Source organism: Branchiostoma floridae, chromosome 17, assembly GCF_000003815.2.
Source record: "Branchiostoma floridae strain S238N-H82 chromosome 17, Bfl_VNyyK, whole genome shotgun sequence".
Lineage (NCBI taxonomy): Eukaryota > Metazoa > Chordata > Leptocardii > Amphioxiformes > Branchiostomatidae > Branchiostoma > Branchiostoma floridae.
Window position 1 is genome coordinate 19067650 of NC_049995.1, and position 15836 is coordinate 19083485.

The 15836-nt window shown below is 47.4% G+C and overlaps 1 protein-coding gene across 4 annotated transcripts in view; it reads left to right on the forward strand.

The window, feature by feature from the left end:
* LOC118404487 (transcription factor GATA-4-like) overlaps nt 1-15836 on the forward strand; it is a 51893-nt gene that overhangs the window by 28340 nt on the left and 7717 nt on the right. For 3 of the 4 annotated variants that reach the window (XM_035803573.1, XM_035803574.1, XM_035803572.1), the window contains exons 3-4: nt 13329-13474; nt 14277-14402. In XM_035803573.1, coding sequence (XP_035659466.1) covers nt 13329-13474; nt 14277-14402 — 272 coding nt within the window. Of the gene's footprint in view, nt 1-13328; nt 13475-13500; nt 13632-14276; nt 14403-15836 lie in introns of all 4 variants that reach the window. The other variant, XM_035803575.1, reaches the window with a different exon arrangement.

Consider the following 15836-nt stretch of genomic DNA (forward strand, 5'->3'; position numbering starts at 1 on the left):
TTTCAGGCGCAGTTCCTACAGATTCTAAAACATATAAAAACCGCACTCCCGATAACAACCGGAGTCCGATAACTAAATACTATCCTGCTGACCACATAGAGAAGCTATAATGTTAAAATACTATCCTGCTGACCACATAGAGAAGCTATAATGTTAAAATACTATCCTGCTGACCACATAGAGAAGCTATAATGTTAAACTACTATCCCGCTGACCACATAGAGAAGCTATAATGTTAAAAGCGCTCCTGACACATAGAGAAGCTATAATGTTAAAAGCGCTCCTGACAAATCCAGTAATCAATAAGTTTGTCTCATTACCGACAGAATCGCCACGACCATCAGATAAGGCCCAACATTAACATGCCGACACAGACTGGGCCGTTCTGGGGACTTTTATCAACTTTTAGTCACGTTCTGCGAGTTTTAGCCGCGAGGAGCGACAGTTTCTTCCTTATTCCGTACCCTGGGGTACACCAGGTTTCCGTTCCCAGCTCACCAGAGCTGATATTTCCTGGGTGATGCGGAAATGTCGGCGGGTAAAGTCGTAGGAAACGCGAAAATCCCGGCAAACTTTGTCCACTCGCGGTGAATAATGGAGCAGGCACGGCGGCTGTACATGTATACACATGGATGCGCGTATAAACACGTATGTGTAGCGATATGTGGGGAGCACACACGGCACCCTGCACGCTTCCGTCGTACCAAGGACACGTCGGGAGACGACGGAAAAACGCCGCTGGACATGTTAATCATAGCAGTTGTGCGTGTCAGCACGTATTGCCATGTGTTACATTAGCAAAAATATGCTTGTGTATTTCTAGCAAACGATTCGATGCGAAGATTCAATTACGTCTTGATATTTAACGATCCTTAATTGTAAACAAAGGAAATATTATTGCTAGTCGTTTTTAATGGATTGAAGAAAGGTACGTGCTCCTGGCGGGACGGAAGTCTGTACTCCTGCCGTGTCAATACTTGCCTTCGCTGGTGACTCTACAGTCGTGCGTTCCTACAGATCCATTGTACATTACACAATACACTCCACAGTCGCGCGTTCCTACAGAACTATTGTACATTACACAATACACTCCACAGTCGCGCGTTCCTACAGAACTATTGTACATTACACAATACACTCTACAGTCGTGCGTTCCTACAGAATATTGTACATTACACAAAGCACACATGAGCACCGACTATTATACATTACACAAAACACACATGAGGGCCAACACTTGAAGTTTGGAATGTCCCTTACCAAGGTTTGAAAGCCAAAGATATTGTATCAGGCCGGTTGGTTTGAGATCAGTGAACTCTGCACAACGTTCATCATATGATTCAACATGAGCCACTTCAACACTGGAGGGTCCAAATTCCGATCACGCTAAGTTCGCGTCTCGGCCCCTTACTGACTCCGTTTGTCGTTTCATAGATCTCTAAAGTCTTTCATTTAAAGCGCAGTTAAGATGTTTATTCATTACTGTGGTAAAATTCGTTTCTGTGATAGAATTAACAAAGAAATTAATATTCGACTTTGATAGAAATTCCGCGTGTCATAACGTACAATGTTCAGAAGTTCTGTAGGCTTCCGTTCGGACTTTCTGTACGATCGACTTGTTTCGTGTTAGTACAGTGTATAGTACAGTAGCCTATAAGCTTATCCATTGCACAATATGGCGACAATAGTGTATACTTTATAATCGGACGCAGTGATGTAGGGACATTAGTATTTCCAGGCCTGGCACAGTTTCCGTTATGAGCGCAGAGAAATTAACGCGGTATCTGGGTCAGCAGGAGTACTGGGTTCCCCGGGGTAAAATGTTAGATTTGTGGAGAGATCAGCAAATCAATGTATTGTATTCATTTCCAAACGAGTTTTTTCCTGATAGTATAAAACCAATAAGAAAGCGGATGCATGCCTATAACTTATGTAAATCGATGTAAGGTTGGATATAAGTTGTCTATATCACATTGCCGCATTATCCTGACTGTAGCGTGATAATGGTTTATCTTGAGGCGTGGATTTGATCTCTGTGAGTTGAATTCTGGTAACAAGAAGATAAAGCTTTAGGCGTGCTGAACAGAGTGTTCTAGTGCTCAGTTCTGCTGTGGAGTTAAATCGACTTTGACGAATTTTGACGGAAAACCCCACCTAGATAGAGGCGATATCGGTTCTGTCAGCTTCTATATTCCGGCCGAAGGCTCAACATTTGGACTCGTTTCTTATACATGGGGACTGCGTCATAGCTGACGTCATCGCGTTTATGATGAATTGTTTTGTAAACGAGAGATAGCTTTATCTGGTTTACTGTTTTGTTTCTTCCCTTGTTTACTATCAACACTATAGTTAATGATATTTTACCTCTAGTCTTTGATGCAATGGTGTAACTACCGCATTAAGCCCCTATGGACAAGAGCATGCAAATAAAGATCATTCCATTATTATTAAGGTACACAATAATAAAAATCAAATCATAATATACAAGCGGAGTTTTCGGCTGTTTTTTTATCGGGGCTCCACTCCGCTCTTCCCCGCCCCACGTGTCGGTACCGGTGCCTCCGGGCGCGACTTTGTGTGGCGATGTTGTGACAAGTCAGACTCGCTACTTTGTTTGCTACACATCGGCTTCTGTAGCAGTGAAAGGTAGAGACTCTGACTTAGGAGTCAAGTTTGTAAGGGAGGAAAACGATATCAACAATGGCTGATCAGAGCCCTTTTGTTTGGGCGTTCAAGTACTAGATTAAGTACAAAACTGCTGAATGAACCAGTCCGATACGTTTGATTTGGCTGGTACATGTACTATGAGTTTGTCTCCAGTCTCTTTCTGGTTGAAAGTTTTGGTTAACATAAACAAACAAGCTCTTGTCCGTGCATTGTTCGGGAAACAATTGTAAAACAAAAGAAAAGTTTGTGTGCTTAGTTTTAAGTAGTGAAAATTGAGTTGTTCTTAGTTTTCCAAGAGTTGCATTCCTAGTTCGGTCGGATTTCTCTAGTGTTATGTGTGCGGAGTTGCTGTGCTCCTACGTTGCCACCATGATTGTGTGGTAAGAACTTGCCTACTAGTAGTAGTTCCCCAGATCGACTGCGTCTGTTGGGCGGGCTTGTCAGAACACGCTCATGTCTCGGTTCTCTGGATCTCTCCATTTTCAAAGGACAGGCGAAGGCCCATTGCGAGGGTTACAACAGTTGTTTAAAATCTGTACCGCGGCTATGGCTGGCTACTACGCACTCCATCTTGAGTTGAGATGACTTTTCACAATCGATATTTGTCAGCCTATCGCATTGTCCCTTTATTGGGAAATGTCTGTAACAAAAGAAGCCAGAGTTGATGCCCTGAATATGTATGTGCTGAAAGGCTACCTGCACTGTTAGCATGGTGCTGACATTTCTGTGTTGTACTGTTAAGATTTCTGCGTCAGTAGGATTTTGAGTTGCTAAGATTTTGTGTTGGAGGGATTCTGTACTGTGAGATTCTTACGTCGGTAGGATTTTTGGGTTGTTAAGATGTCTGTGTTGTTAAGACACAACCCCCCCCCCCCCCTTTCAATGATGTCGTGCGCCTAACAGTTTTGCCCCCCTGACCCCTCACATGTACGGACAGCCAACCCAGCCTGGTATGGCATAATTAGAAAGCCGAGCCAGCCGGCGAAAGTTTAGACGATATTGTTTATGTAATACTATAACATTGCGACAAAGTGGTGTGATTAACTCGAACAGAAGAAGCCCCGATCCTGCCTTGTGTCAGGGTAAGAACAACAGACGCGGGTCTGATGGAGCAGAAGCGTCCCCCCGGTGTAATTTGGGCAGAATTTACGGGTCTGCCCGCCCCGATTATTGCGCGGGGAGCGGGACCTCCTCTGCGCCTGTCGCGCCCGCAAGGCTCCGCGGAGGAGCTGAACTTGTTACTCTGCTGCTGAGACGTCCCAGCTGTTCCGCCGCGCCGCCAGCACAGATTCCTGCCAAGACGAATGGGCGCTCGGTCCCAGCGGCGCAGCTCCGTCCTGTTTTGGTAGGGAGGCAGGTATTTACTTGGTCTGTCGGCGGAGCGAGATGAAAACCCGCCCCCACTTCAGCTAAGTCCCGCCAGCTCAGGCCAAATCTCCCCTACACCGCTTTGTTTATCATCAGATTAGCCGAATTTATTTTATCAGGTTTAATTATAACAATATTTTAGGTCGCGTGTCAGCTCAAAACAAGCAGGCGCGGAAAGAGGATCCGCCTTTCCCGCGGCGCGGCCAGCCTTCAGAGGTTTGGTGACGTTTGGGTGACGTTTGCGCCGGAAAAGGAAAATGCTGTACTGGTACGGCTGGGTTATCAGCGGAGAAGTTTGTAGTTTGTACTGGAGTTGTGGTGAATGGCCTGGATATCAGTACAGCCTGTGGTTTACACTAGATTGTAGTGGGCACGTTAGTACTGATACTGGTGGTTCTGTAGTAGGCACGTCAGTACTGGAACTGGTGGTTCTGTAGTGGTTACGTCAGTACGTACTGGTGGTTCTGTAGTGGTTACGTCAGTACGTACTGGTGGTTCTGTCCCGGCTGCGGGTTCGCCTTGGCACCGAGGTGGGGTAGGAGGACCTCAGGAGTGCCAGGAATACCTGCACACACGGCCCAGCGTCTCCAAGACGCCTGGACGGAAACCCCAGTCTTCAAGACGCCGGTACCCAGCCCCACGGTCTCCAAGACACCCCACACGTATGCCGAGCCTGAAGACGCTTGTAAGACGCCCTCACACGTAGGTTCCGTCCAGAAGACGCCTCGATTAGCGCGCCGCGTCTGTTGCCTGGGAACGAGTGACCACCAGCAGATGTGATCCTGGGTACGAGTGCCCCAGCAGATGTCAGCAGCAGTAAATTGGCGAGGTGGGGACAGTTTTGTGTTGTGTCATCCGATCCGATAATGTTGCCCGGCGGCTATGTGCGGATATTAGCCGGTTGTGCCCGGGTATGTGCCGTACCGGCAGGTGTGTGCCAGCCCGCCGGGCCGCCCCCTCGCCCTGAGCCGCCGGATTTCCCGTCCTTCCCGCAGCCGAGCCCGGGATTATCCCCACTTTCCTTGTTTGCTTGTTCGGCTCAGCTCGTACAGGGCACTTCCGGTCACATGACGGCATAGAAAACGCAAAACTTGCTTACCTGCTCACACCTGGATAGATACCTGCTTAAGACGTGCACACCTGTCGGTACCGGTCCGCATGCGAGATGGGAAAGGAGCACTTGGCATCCAAGAAGACAGCTAAAATGGGCACACTGCATATGCTAAGTGTGCTAGCGAGGTTTAGGACACAAGCCGTCTGGACAACAACCCTGTACAGAACATGTGTGTCAGCTGGTCATCTTCGAGCATGGAAAAGTACCTTAGATATTCCTGTATACCATCAGAACATATTGTAGGTTCCCGTATACATATAGACCTCCTTGTAGGTTGCTGGCGGGCCAGAATCAGCATCCAAAAGCTCAATCATTGGTTCATGGTCAGGGCGACAAGATAAGGACTGCCTGGTGGTGGCGATGCTATTTAGGGCAATGATTGGTGTGTGTGTGTGGGGGGGGGGTGTGCTTTAGACCGTGAGTCTTAAGTTGCAACTTTCTCCATGAGATATATTTGGTGCATGCCCGTCCTAGAAAGTTCCGCTCAACAGCCGGTCCTCGTCAGGGGCGGGGAACTGCGCTTGTAGTTCACGTCGGTCGGACTTTCGGATTGATGCCGTCATCAGAAACATATCTACTTTCCTATAAGCTGAGACATGAAGAGGTCATGAGGCATGAGTAGCTACAGAACGTCGATGAAGATTAGACATCCAGGTAAAAAGATATGCCCCCAAAAAGCAGTTACTCAAGCAACTGGATATGATTTTGAAAAATGACGTTTCGTCCTGATTTTGGAAAATCATAGCCAGTTTCTTGAGCAACTGCTTTTTTTTTAGCAATAGCTACAGTAGATGCAGTGGTGATGCAGGCAACAGTTCCCTCCTATAGCATGCAGGTTGCGGTTGCGCCAGCCTATACCGTCCTGCAATGATCCCGTCGTTTGTATCTTGCAACCACCATCTCGCCCCTATCTCAGTAACCACCATCTCGCCCCTATCTCAGTAACCACCATCTCGCCCCTATCTCGTAACCACCATCTCGCCCCTATCTCAGCTAATCCAGTTGTAACTATCTGAGATTTCCTTGCCGTTATTCCGTGGACGCGGGCGGTAGTTGGGCGAGATAAGTTATCAGCAGAGCGCGAGAATGTTGAATCAATCATCACACATCCCCTGCAGCCCAGCGCCTTGACTCCGGCCATGACTTCTTCGCGCCAGTCAAAATAGAGGAAGTGGCGGTTCGAGCGCTGAAGGTCTCCGCGTCGCAATCACCACACGCGCAGTCCCGTAACCATGGAGGAGAGAACTCATTGCCGTAACGAATTGACAATCCATCAAGGGTATAGCTCATTGCCGTAACAAAGGAACAAATTTTCATCCGATTGTCGAAGGAACTATCCAGAGTGCCAGGACCATTCCCGCCATGCGTTTCCTCGGAAAGAATTATTCTTGTCCTATGGTTACGACTCCTCACGATAGAAAATGTCAGGTCAAATGTTGCCTTTTCATTTCCAATTTATTGACGTTCATCGTCCAAACTTTCATCAGAACTGACAAATTGTCATCTCTGCAGCCGTCAGACTACAGGTGATCGGAACAAGACAGAAACTAGCCGCCGTTTCGGCTGCAATCCGCCGCCCTGCATGCCGACCCGTCATCATATCGCTAGCGCTATGCAGTTTTTGCGACGCCATCAGACAAAGTGACAGATTCACGACGAAATTATAGGTTTAACCTGATCATTCCGCCTGTGTAGGCAGCGGGGGAACTGGGTCGTGCTCACGGCTGACTGCGCCCGGCCTGGAGAGCTTCCTGTGCAGTCTTGTGGAGAACAGTTGTTAGTTCCAGAGCACCGTGTCTACGGGGTCCTACAGGCATCATTATGGGAAGCAGGGCGTCATTTGCAGGCCGCCATGCGTGTCAGTATCAGGGATGTATCAAATATGCCCGGTACTGTTGGTTCCACTTGGGATGATGTTTCGTCCTGATTATTCAATCTTACTACTTATGTTATCTTTCCGGTGATAGGGCCAGCACGGGCTAGTCTCTAACAGACTCAGGTGATGGGGCTAGGAAGGGCTAGTCTCTACCAGACTCCCGCCTGGCCGAATAGTAATAATAGGGGCTAGGAATAAAAGCCTAGTAGAAGTCAATTGGCCTAGGAGTGAACTGACCGGATAGACTGCATAAGAAATTCCTTGGCAACATTTGTCCTACTTTGCGATTTTTTTTTCTTTTTCATCCAGTTGACACATCTGCTTGGACACTGATTACGACCCACGGAACACTGTAGCGTCATGCGGTCCGCTCTGTCCTACACCAGCTACTCTCCAAGCAGAGGTTGAGTCGCGTAGATATAGTAGTTGTCGGAAAAATAACACCGACGCTCCTTTCCGACTACTATTATATCTACGCGACTGCTTGGAGAATATACACCAGGCACGTGGCCGGGGCAGCTGTACGATCGTGCGGTTGCCAGGATAGTCGCAGGCGTGTCGGTGCCGCGGTTTGGGTTCCCGGTGAGTTCTGAGGCATGACGGCGGCCGGGCGCGTCTCCCGGTTCGGACGGCTGTTTACCGCTCGCCTCCGCGCTTGTGTAAATGTTACAGGCACAAACTGACACTCGGCTGACCCCGGCGCACGGCAGGTGCTGCGGGGAGATGCCTCACCTGACGGCGTCTCACCTGACGGTGTCTCACCTGACGACGCACGGCAGGTGCTAAGGGGAGATGTCTCACCTGACGGTGTCTCACCTGACGGCGCACGGCAGGTGCTAAGGGGAGATGTCTCACCTGACGGTGTCTCACCTGACGATGTCTCACCTGACGGTGTCTCACCTGACGGCGCACGGCAGGTGCTGCGGGGAGATGTCTCACCTGACGGTGTCTCACCTGACGGCGCACGACAGGTGCTGCGGGGAGATGTCTTACCTGACGGTGTCTCACCTGACGGTGTCTTATACAATAAAGGTCTTCATTCATATACAAGCCCCACATCAGACTGTTACACCTGACGGTGTATCATAAGCATCACATCATGATGTTACACACGCAGTAAAAAATTGTTTCACCTTACACAAAGATGTTGTTACACAGGGACAATGTTTCACCTTACACAAAGATGTTGTTACACAGGGATAATGTTTCACATTACACAAAGATGTTATACAGGGAACAATATCAACACCCACACTGTAACGTTTAACTCCACGTAATACGTTTACATCTTACATACTAGTATCATATATCACGATATTTCACAGAGACATTGACACGCATTCTAATGTAACATGGTTATTACATGGTACGTTTTACGATGTTACACAGTAGGGTTTCACATGTCACCCATGTACCATTTAACCTTTAAATGTACCCTGAAAGTTGCTGATTGCACCAACCCGCGAGCCCCTGCCCCAGTTCTAGGACTGCACGGGCAATAAACCCACATGATGAACGGCTAAAGTAAACTGACCCGAAAATGACCCCACAAAAACAACCGTCTCCGCCCGAGCTAACCCAACAAATCCGCACACAGCCAACCTGTTAATTAAGAACGTTAATTGCCCAATTTATCTTCAGCATACCGCCACAGAACGGCCATAAAGCACACGGCAAACGTTCTGGTGACGCGGGGAGAACGGCAAACTGAAGCGTTCTGTAGCGCCGTGCATTAGTTTCGGATAGTTCAGCATGAATAACTTGTTTCATGTAGTTGCTCCGAAGTCTTATGATGATTGTTTCCAGTTATCAAAAACAACTCAGGAAAAACATTTGCTGAAGAACAGTGATGATAACGTGAATAACTTTCACACCCACTGATGGACTAGTGTATTGGTGAGTAGATGCATGGTTGTTAGGCGGGGTGATAAGTTACGCGTGTACTTTTGCTCTGTGGATGTCCTTGGGTCGGCCCGTTAGGAACATAACAACCCAGGAATTACTGTTACTAACAGCACCACAACTGCGGAATTAGCGCAGAGATAAATAACTACGGAGCGATGCCCGGCGAGTGAGTCCGCCCGTGGGGAACCCCGTCTGTTATCGGGCGGCGGCTGAATCTACCCTCCCGATACTGCAGCCCTTATCTCCCCCAACAACAAGCAATGTAAACTACACCCGAGTATCAACTTCCCCTGCACTTCAGCCTGCTTTCGGTTCGGCAAGCCTGACAGGAAACAATCGGAGTTAAGGTCTTTAGTGAGTTTGTTCTTTAGCCTAGTTAAGACCTTCTCGGTCGATAACATGCCCATGTTACATGGAGATGTGGTTTCCCTTTGGCACTTGCAGGGCAGGCGCACAGTTATAATGTGGCCTCCGTAGCAGGCTCTAGTCTGGCTTTTCTTCTGATGGGATTCAGTAGCATCGGTTAGTTCTGCTGCACTCGTCTGACACGCGAGTGGGATCCGGGCGACATAGAATTCCATCAGACAAAAAGGAGGCTAAACTTTGGATGATCAGATCTATTGATATTCGTACTTTTATTTTATTTGTCAGCAACTGATACTATGTACTATAATGTACTACTGTATAATGTAGCCTTTCTCTGAAGTTGTCGTTCTCAGGCCCCGGCTTTCCGTTGGAAAGTCAGATCCATTGTAGTTAGCTTTTGGTGATATTTCTGCTGTTGTTGAATGTTGAGGCGACAACATGTGGATTGTAGGTACAAGTACCAATTATGATGTGATTATGTAAACAAAAGTCACGCTACTCAAAACAACATGTTTTACCGATTAGCGCAGAAATAAACACAAGCGGCCGCAGGCAGCGACAATTGAAAAAAAAATAGTTCGTTGTAACTTCCTGTCCCCAAATGGCCCTCGTACACATCGTTGTGCCAGAAGAACACTAAAGATTTTCCAATGATTCCCCTACTCCTGTACTAAGTGGTTATATTGACTGGTTAGTGACTGACGTGTTTAAGGGTGAGTTTTACTCCTGCAAACCTTCCGTTCCCGTAGCGACAGGTTGATGCTGTGTTCCCCATCTCCTATGTTGAACAGTACTACAGAATGGCTTCAGTTATTCTCTCTCAGACCTGGGAAACTGCAGTTCCCCTAATCGTTGATGCGGTGATGCTGTTGATGCGGTGGTGTTGAGTATCTCCCCATCTCCTATGCTGAACAGTAATTACAGAATGGCTTCAGTTTCCCCCCTCAGACCTGGGAAACTGTAGGGAAACTGCAGCGCCCCTAATAAGAAGTTGATGTGGTGGCGTTGAGTGAGGCCAGGCCCCCTGCCCCAGTTCGCCCTGACAGCCCAGATGTGTCCTGGCGACGGTCTGACCGGCCTATCAGCCTCACACCGACGGCCTGGCGTCGCTATCAGCCCCGGCCGTGCGCCGGGCCGAACCTGACACCGAAAGTCTGCGGCTGGGGGAAGGGGAGGTTCCGCTCGGCCGCCTTCCCGTCTCCTTGCTAGGCTGCCGTCTTAAGACGCCCCCCCCCTCCCGTTCCCAGAGTCGTCTAGACCAGAGAAGCCCATCCGTCAATCTGGTGGCGCTCAGCTGGCAGGCAGGACCTCCCTGAGGAGGAACACAGGGGGTGGCCGGCGACGATATGGGCACCCGACCGTCAGGTTAGCGTCAAAGGGGCGCCCGCCGTCAGGCTAGCGTCACTGGAGTGTCCGAGCGTCAGGTTAGCGTCACGGGCGTCCGAACGTCAGGCTAACGTCGCTGGGTCGTCCGAGTTTCAGGTTAACGTCATGGGCGCGTCCCGACGTCAGACCAGCGTCACTGGAGCGTCAGGCCGGCGTCACGGGACCCTCGACCGTCAGGCTAGCGTTAAGTTCAAGTTGGTGGAAGTGTCCACTGCTGTGTTTCAGACATTGATAAAAAAAGCTTTGAGCGCATTAAATGTCTTTCGTCTCTATAAGCCATCACGATGGTCATTCGACGTTGCCGAAGATGACTTTGTGTTCGAAGGTGGCTGATAAATATTTCCTCAGAGAGATTAAGCTCCTAATCCCTCTTGACCACAGGCCGGTTGTAGGACAGACAGTCATATGGTCGATCCGGGCAGCGACTACCGCGGTACTCACGGCGCCTTTTCGTGTCCCCCGAAACTGTCTGCACACGGGCCTAAAACTAGCACGTCCGAGTTACGGTATGTCATTAGAACAATCTCCTGCATACTTTTCCCCACAGTTACTACTGCTGCCTTCTTGTGCGGCTAAGTGTACGTAATCCTTCACACAATGTTAAAATTGGAGATCCGGGCTTTTCTTTCTAACAGCCTCCTTACAAAAAGTTACAAGCTCTCATCAAACAAAAAAGGAAGTACATTCCTGAGGTAAAACAGTGCCGCCGCGGGTCCAACATGACGGATGTGACAGATCATGTCAGACAGAAGGACAGATGGGTCCGTGTGACATCTCTAATGATGAATAGGTTGGAATAACGTTAGCCGAAACTGTTACAGGGAAAAGGTAGCGAACCGTAACTGCTACATTATGGATAGGTCTGCATAACGTTAGCCGAAACTGTTACAGGGGAAAGTAGCGAACCGTAACTGCGACATTATGGACAGGTCCGCATAACGTTAGCCGAAACTGTTACAGAGGAAAGTTGCGAACCGTAACTGCTACATTATGGACAGGTCCGCATAAGATTAGCCGAAACTGTTACAGGGGAAAAGTAGCGAACCGTAACTGCTACATTATGGACAGGTCCGCAAAACGTTAGCCGAAACTGTTACAGAGGAAAGTTGCGGACTGTAACTGCTACATGATGAATGGCCCGTATAACGTTAGCCGAAACTGTTACATGAAAGAGTCGCAGTCCATACGTGGGAGCGCTGACCGGCCAATTAGCAGCGTGTTGGTTTTACTCTGGTTCCAATTTGCGGTGATCATCATGTCAGCACAGGGTATGAGATGGACGGGCAAGGTATCGGTAAGGTCAGATTAGCCTCGGACCAGACACAATTGTAGCCTGGGTATCAGCCACATTAGGCTAGGTACCAGCCTCAGTGGGGCTCTAAATTTAGTAGTCTAAAAGCGAGGGTTATTTTGAGCTCGAATAGGCTTCAACAGTATTTCTTGTCAGTCCAACCTGCATCGATAGATCCACCTGCAAAGTATTTGTCCTTTTGGTTTCAATATGTAAAGCTGATGCTACTAGTGATACAACACAAAGTTGTGTAGGGTTCTATCCTTTGGAGAAAGAGACAATGATCAAAACTGACTTCCCTGTCCGCACATGGGACATTGCGTAATCTAGTGGACACGCGAAGTTAATGTAGTGTCAACCTCAATATGATGTCTTGCCCATTGTAAATAATGCACTGTCCACTCCAATATGATGTCTTGCCCATTGTAAATAATGTACTGTCCTCTCCAATGTAATGCATTGTCCATCTCAGAGCCGTACCGATTACAGAACAATGTCCCAGTGTTGGCCCAATTAGCCCCTGTGCAGTGGGCACACGCCGGCTTGTCCATCAGCAGGGGAACAATGGGCAACATGCTGGTCAGTGTGATGGATCACTAACCTGCTCCTGGGACAATAAAGGACTAAACTTTTGTCCTGCTTCCGGAGCACTATAGGTGATGTGGTTTAAGATCCCGTCACATGTCTTGTAAAGACTAGGGGTCCACCTCAGTGTAAGTGAAGCAAATGTTAGTCAGCTCTTGTTCGGTTACTGGATAACACCCCTAGTTTGTGTTGGGGCAAACCATCCAGGGCGTTCCTCAGGTGTTGCAACACCTCTTCCTTAAAGTTAACGGGATTAGCTTGAAGGGTCAGTCTCCAAGTTAACCATAGTTACTGTAACCATAGTAACTGTGGTAACAGTTACCTTCATAGCCATAGTGTAAGCTGTAGGGCTAGAGTTATATTGGATAACGGAGTCCATATAGAGTTTCCTTCACCATAGTTACTGTTACCATAGTCACCTTACCTTACCAGAGTGGAAGCTGTAGGGCTAGTGCTATACATGAGTCTATACATGAGTTACCTTCAGTATAGTTACTGTTACCATAGTAACCACTCTGAGAGATGCACAGGTTGGTTGCAGATGAGAGTGAAGCAGAGGGGGATGTGAAGTCCGGGAAAGTCTGCGGAACGTTTGGGAAGTCTTCGGAATAAAACCGTTTTGTGCCGTGGTTTGTCACTGCCACGGCGGGAGTTCAGGTAACGCCACAACTGGCCACATCCCCCTCTGAGCACTGAAACCTGCCTTCTCAAAAAACAAACGTCAAAAGTAAGAACGTATTTGTTAAAAGCAGTTGTGTTTGGTGTTTCAGAGGGGCGTGAATGTGTCAACTGTGGTGCTACCTCCACCCCCCTGTGGCGGCGAGATGGAACAGGCCACTATCTTTGCAATGCATGTGGACTCTACCACAAGATGAACGGGGTGAACAGGCCCCTAATCAAGCCTCAGCGGCGACTGGTGAGTAAGACTGTCCTGTTTTGTAGGTGTTGCTGAAGCTAACTGGCTGAACTACTCAGGCAAGGAGGACTACCTGAGCCTGTACCAGAACTATGGGCTCTATCAGCAGCTCAACGGCGCTCAGAAGCCCGGTCTTGCCAAGCCCCCCAAGAAACTGGTAAAGAGTCTTATCTTTCACATGTTTCTCAAGAAACTGGTAAAGCGTCTATCTTTCAAGTCTCCCAAGAAACTGTTACTGGTGAAGGGTCTTATCTTTCACAAGTCTCCCAAGAAACTGGTAAAGCATCTATCTTTCACGTCTCCCAAGAAACTGGTAAAGGGTCTTATCTTTCACAAGTCTCCCAACAAACTGGTAAAGGGTCTTATTTTTCACGTCTCAAGAAACTGGTAAAAATTATCTTTCCCAATTCTCCCAAGAAACTTGTACAACTTATCTTTCACACGTCTCCCAAGAAACTGGTAAAACTTCTCAAATTTGAGACACCGGTAAAAGTTTTCTTTAAGAAACTGGTGAAATCTATTTCCCCCAAAGCTGGTAATTTTTTCTTACACTGTACAGAACCCATTGTAAAAGGTCCTATCCCAACATATAATTGCAAATCTGTCTTTCCCTTCTCTGACACAAGATTTCCAGTTTTCAGAGGCCAACATCTATAGATGGTGCGTACGGCCTTGTCATATAATGATGAACCCACCTTATGTCTGTGCAGTTGACCAGTTGTATGTATTGTTAGAAAAAGACTGTTGTTAAAGTTTTTTTAGTTTTACCCCAATCATGAACTCTGACCTCCCGTTTCCTTAGTCTGCGTCCCGCCGCGTGGGCTTGCAGTGTGCCAACTGCCGCACGACGCAGACGACGCTGTGGCGGCGGAACAATGAGGGTGAACCCGTGTGCAATGCCTGTGGCCTCTACTTCAAACTACACAATGTAAGTACTGCCTGTGGCCTCTACTACAAACTACACAATGTAAGTACAACCCTACTACAAACTACACAATGTAAGTACAACCCTACTACAAACTACACAATGTAAGTACAACCCTACTACAAACTACACAATGTAAGTACAACCCTACTACAAACTACACAATGTAAGTACTGCCTGTGGCCTCTACTACAAACTACACAATGTAAGTACAACCCTACTACAAACTACACAATGTAAGTACAACCCTACTACAAACTACACAATGTAAGTACAACCCTACTACAAACTACACAATGTAAGTACAACCCTACTACAAACTACACAGTGTAAGTACAACCCTACTACAAACTACACAATGTAAGTACAACCCTACTAAAAACTACACAATGTAAGTACCACTAGCAATGATAAAAAGTTATGTGTATGTTACATGCATATACAGCTACAGGAACAACTCTTATGTAAGCATATTATAAACCATAAGCCATTCAGAACCTTGGTCTGAGCCAAACTTGACAACAACACAAAATCCAGACATATGAACTTGAAGATATTGCAGAGAACATCATGGCTAAATAGATGCAGCATTGTGCACTCAATTATCCCCAAACCCCATTGTCATGTGGCATGTTCTGCCCAATTGGTCCAACACTCAAGCATAGCCGTTACCATGGCAACCAGTTCTGGAATGTTAACGACTCTGACTCCTGGCCTCTGTCACTGCTGTATCTCAGGTCTCACCTCAGGGCAATACAGGAAAATACAACTTCTACTATCAGTGGATCAATAAGCTATGGGAGAATGTGCTACACTACAAGTTCTATCAGTGGATCTGGCTATAAGCTATGGGAGAATGTGCTACAGTACAAGTTCTATCAGTGGATCTGGCAATAAGCTATGGGAGAAAGTGCTACAAGATCTATCATTGGATCTGGCTATAAGCTATGGGAGAATGTGCTACAAGTTCTATCATGATCAGTGGATCTGGCAATAAGCTATGGGAGAAAGTGCTACACTACAAGTTCTATCAGTGGATCTGGCTATAAGCTATGGGAGAATGTGCTACAGTACAAGTTCTATCAGTGGATCTGGCTATAGGCTATGGGAGAATGTGCTACAGTACAAGTTCTATCAGTGCATCTGGCTATAAGCTATGGGAGAAAGTGCTACAAGTTCTATCAGTGGATCTGGCTATAAGCTATGGGAGAATGTGCTATAGTCCAAGTTCTATCAGTGGATCTGGCAATAAGCTATGGGAGAATGTGCTACAGTACAAGTTCTATCAGATCATCTGGCAATAAGCTATGGGAGAAAGTGCTACACTATAAGTTCTATCAGTGGATCTGGCAATAAGCTATGGGAGAATGTGCTACAAGTTCTATCATTGGATCTGGCAATAAGCTATGGGAGAATGTGCTACAAGTTCTATCATTG